The sequence below is a fragment of the Nestor notabilis genome, unplaced genomic scaffold (genome assembly GCF_000696875.1).
Source record: "Nestor notabilis isolate BGI_N333 unplaced genomic scaffold, ASM69687v1 scaffold1201, whole genome shotgun sequence".
Lineage (NCBI taxonomy): Eukaryota > Metazoa > Chordata > Aves > Psittaciformes > Psittacidae > Nestor > Nestor notabilis.
The window spans coordinates 2493-6527 of NW_009915856.1; the positions used below are offsets into that span (position 1 = coordinate 2493).

Below are 4035 nucleotides of genomic sequence, written 5' to 3' on the forward strand. Positions count from 1 at the left end.
TGGCAGGGGTTGGAGCTGGAGGAGCTTTAAGGTCCCTTCAACCCAAACTAGTGTGAGATTCCATGATTCTATGAAATAGGTGGGTGAATATCCAAATGGGGGAGCAGAAAAGAAGACAAGGGGTGTCTCCAGGACTCCTGGTGTCATTTTCCAAGCTGGTTGGGTATTGGAGTGAACCTGTTCCTGCAGCTCTTCTGGTTTTCAGCAACCTTTTAGTGGGATTTGGGGCCATTTCCATGAGGTCCTGCAGGCTGCAATGCTGTGGTCAGTGTTGGGCTGGTGAGGAGCTCTCAGCAGTGGTGTGGGCTCCTGGGAAGATCTCCATATGGTTCAACCTGGGCATGTGTTTTGGGGCCGATCTCAACCCCTCTGACACAGGATGCTCTCGTTGCAGGTGTCCTGTCTCTGTGGCTCTGCACCATGTCTGCTCTGTGGCTGCTGCCCCCCGGCCAAGAACTCCACCTCCCGCCTCATCTTCACCTTCTTCCTCTTCCTCGGCACCCTCGTGTCCATCATTATGATAATCCCTGGTGTGGAGAAGGAGCTGCACAAGGTAAATGTCTCCTGGAGGTTGCTGGGCTTGGTCACCATGGGGAGGAAGTTTAGCTTGTGGGTACATGAGGCTGAATCAGAAAGTGAATTTTTGGGGCATGATGTTGCTTCTGTTCCCTTTTTTCTGAGCATCTCACTGGGAGAGGTACTTCTGACCCTGATTTCCACACAGGGAAGATGCAGTGGGATAATTTCATGCATTAGCATGTTTTCCCAGCTCTCTCCCAGGAAAGTTTCCTACATCCCATTTTTTGGGTTCAACTGGCCAAGTGACTTGCAAGTCACAGAATCATGGAATGGTTTGGGTTGAAGGGACCTTAAAGCTCATCCAGTTCCAACCCCTGCCACAGGCAGGGACACCCTCCCCTAGAGCCGGTTGCTCCAAGCCCCTGTGTCCAACCTGGTCTTGAACACTGCCAGGGATGGGGCAGCCACAGCTTCTCTGGGCACCCTGTGCCAGCACCTCAGCACCCTCCCAGGGAAGAGCTTCTGCCCCAGAGCTCATCTCAATCTCCCCTCTGGCAGGTTAAAGCCATTCTGGGACATCAGATGCAGGGTCTGATGTCTCCAGCTGAGTTAATGTGTCACTCCATTGCTGTCCCTAAGCAAGCCAACCATGTGTTTTATGGGTGGCACTGTAGCAGTCATGGGCATCACCGATGGCACCAGGGTTCGTGGTGGGTGCAGGATGCTGGCATGCTGCTCACCCTCCCCTCACCATTGCAGCTCCCCGGCTTCTGTGAAGGCAGTGGGTCAGTGCTGGGCGTCCAGACCCACGTTGACTGCAGGAGCTTCCTGGGCCTCAAGGCTGTGTACCGCATGGGCTTCGCCATGGCTGCCTTCTTCCTCCTCTTTGCCATCCTCATGGTGTGTGTGCGCAGCAGCAAGGACCCGCGGGCCGCTGTGCAGAATGGGTGAGCTCCTTGTCCCAGGGGAGGGATGCTGTGTGGGGATGGACCAGACCCCCCTTCCCTGGGAGCTGGGTTCCTGCTCCTGATTGTGCCTCCTCTCTCCACCCACAGCTTCTGGTTCTTCAAGTTCCTGGTGCTGGTGGGGATCACGGTGGGGGCCTTCTACATCCCTGATGGTGCCTTCACCTCAGGTGAGGAGCTGCCCCTGCTTTCCTGGCATCTCTGGGTTATCCGTCAGCCAGAGCTGGGCTCAGCATCCCCACTGCTGTGTGCCCCTGTGCCGAAGTCTCCCTTTCCCTGCTCTTTTAACTGGTTTTTCTCCTCTCTCAAGTCTGGTTTTACTTCGGTGTGGTTGGCTCCTTCCTCTTCATCCTCATCCAGCTCCTCCTCCTCATCGACTTCGCCCACTCCTGGAGCCAGCTGTGGCTGCGCAACGCAGGCGAGAGCAACGCCAAGGGCTGGTATGCAGGTCGGTCCCGATGGCACCGTGCAGGGTTTAGGGATGGGGAAGCTCTTCCTGGAGCTGGTGATGTTGAGCTGGTGGGGACGGGGGACTCTGCTCCAGCCCCTCTCCTGTTTGGTTCCTCCCGCAGCCCTCTGCACCGTCACTTTCATCTTCTACGCCATGTCCATTGCTGCCATAGTGCTGCTCTACATCTACTACACGAAGCCTGAGGGCTGCACAGAGGGCAAGGTCCTCATCAGCATCAACGTCATCCTCTGCCTCATCGTCTCTGCTGTGTCCATACTGCCCAAGATCCAGGTTAGGTGACGGGGAGGGCACCTTGGAGGCTGGTGGCCATGTCCCTGTGGGGTACAGAACCAGCTCTGAGCACCCATGGTTGTGTTTGCAGGAGACTCAGCCACACTCAGGGCTGCTGCAGGTGTCCCTCATCACCCTGTACACCATCTACATCACCTGGGCTGCCTTGGCCAACGTACCAAGTAAGCAGGATGCGGCCTTAGTTTGGGAGGGGGATATATGGGGCACCCACTGGGGTGGCTGCTTTGCCCTCCTGGGTCTCTGTGTGCTGGGGAAAGATGCTGAACCCTCTGTATGTCCCCCAAAGTCCAGGCCTGTAACCCCACACTGCTGGTGAGGAACAGCACCAGCTCAGCGACGACCACACAGCCACTGACAACCTGGTGGGATGCCCCGAGCATCGTGGGGCTCATAATCTTCATCCTCTGCACACTCTTCATCAGGTGAGGGCTTGGCTGGTAGCCCTGGAAACTGCATCATCCCTCTGCCTGCCTGGAGCAGAGGGGCACAGGAGGGCTCTTAGGGAATAGGTGATGCTGGAGGGGGAGTCACAACTCAGCATCCCTGAACCTCCTGTCCCTGCAGCATCCGCTCCTCTGACCACCCTGAGGTGAACAAGCTGATGCTGACGGAGGAGAGCGGGGCTGGGGCGGGCAGTGAGGCCGCGGAGCGTGGGGAGCACCGTGCCTATGACAACGAGCAGGATGGCGTGTCCTACAACTACACCTTCTTCCACCTCTGCCTCCTCCTCGCTGCCCTCTACATCATGATGACTCTCACCAACTGGTACAGGTGGGCAGAGCAACCCCTTCCTCTGCGGCCCCTTCTCCTGGTGTCCTCCCCTGCTCCTACACTGGGCAGAGCTGGTTGTTGAGTTGCACGTGTGAGAACCCACCTCATGTGCACCATTACCAGTGTTGATGATGCTTAGTGCTGCTATAGCAGGTTGTGCCTGGGCTCACCAGCTCCTTGCTGCAGCCTGGGATCCCTTGGGAGGTGGGGGGAGCCAGGACCCAGCCCTGGGGGTGCTGTAGCTGCACTGGTGGGGTCACTTGGACAAGCTGTGGCTGCACATGGGGGTTCTCCACTCTCTCCTCCTTGTTGTGTTGCACCCATGGCTTGGTGCTCACAGCATCCATCCCTCCCCAGCGCGGCGGCTGCCTCTGGGGTGGGATGAGCAGGGAGATGCCACCCACTGCAGCTCAGTGATGGGTGCTGCTGCTCTTTGGGATTTCAGGCTGGATGAGAACTTGCAGGTGCTGTCGAGCCCCTGGACCGCCGTGTGGGTGAAGATCTGCTCCAGCTGGGCCGGGCTCCTGCTCTACCTCTGGACCTTGGTGGCTCCGCTGGTGCTGCCGGACCGGGACTTCAGCTGAGGTGGCCCCGGGCATCCTGCTGCTGGCTTAGAGCCATCGTGTCCTCGTCCCTCGAGGCTGGGGCAGCCCCAGCGATGCTGGATTGTGCCTTCTTGAAGGTCTTCTGGTTTCATTTGAAAGTGATGAAGTGCCAAGCACTGAAAATCAGCAAGGGCTGAGGAAGACTTGATGGTTTTGAAGCTCTTCTCATCTCTTATCATGCTTGTCTAGTGCCTTTGGGGGTGCCTCCAACTCCTCCTCTTCTAGCAGACACCCCGCTTTGCCTTAGGAGGGTTTGGTGTCACCAGCTTAATTGGAGCTTCAGGACCATGGTGCCTTTTGGAGGGGGTCTGAGGACCTGCCCTGTGCCAGGACCCAGGACCAGGCTGGTGTTCCCTCCCCAGAGAGCCTGGATGAGAACGGACCTCAGGGATTTGTGGCTGGAGGCAGATGT

At 57.7% G+C, this 4035-nt stretch overlaps 1 protein-coding gene across 1 annotated transcript; it reads left to right on the forward strand.

Moving 5' to 3' along the window:
- Window positions 1-379: 379 nt before the first annotated feature.
- SERINC2 (serine incorporator 2) lies at window positions 380-3602 on the forward strand. The gene is made up of 9 exons (XM_010024321.1): window positions 380-553; window positions 1279-1466; window positions 1575-1654; window positions 1795-1932; window positions 2057-2226; window positions 2318-2408; window positions 2534-2669; window positions 2812-3018; window positions 3464-3602. The coding sequence occupies exons 1-9, from the start codon at window positions 380-382 to the stop codon at window positions 3600-3602; spliced, it is 1323 nt and encodes a 440-aa protein (XP_010022623.1).
- Window positions 3603-4035: the final 433 nt, after the last annotated feature.

Bases quoted from the DNA above. Each gene is read 5' to 3' on its own strand.
- SERINC2 (XM_010024321.1), top strand. From the start codon at position 380: ATGCTCTCGTTGCAGGTGTCCTGTCTCTGTGGCTCTGCACCATGTCTG. The intron at 2,227-2,317 runs GTTAGGTGACGG...TTGTGTTTGCAG, and splicing joins CCATACTGCCCAAGATCCAG to GAGACTCAGCCACACTCAGG. The intron at 2,670-2,811 runs GTGAGGGCTTGG...CTGTCCCTGCAG, and splicing joins CTCTGCACACTCTTCATCAG to CATCCGCTCCTCTGACCACC.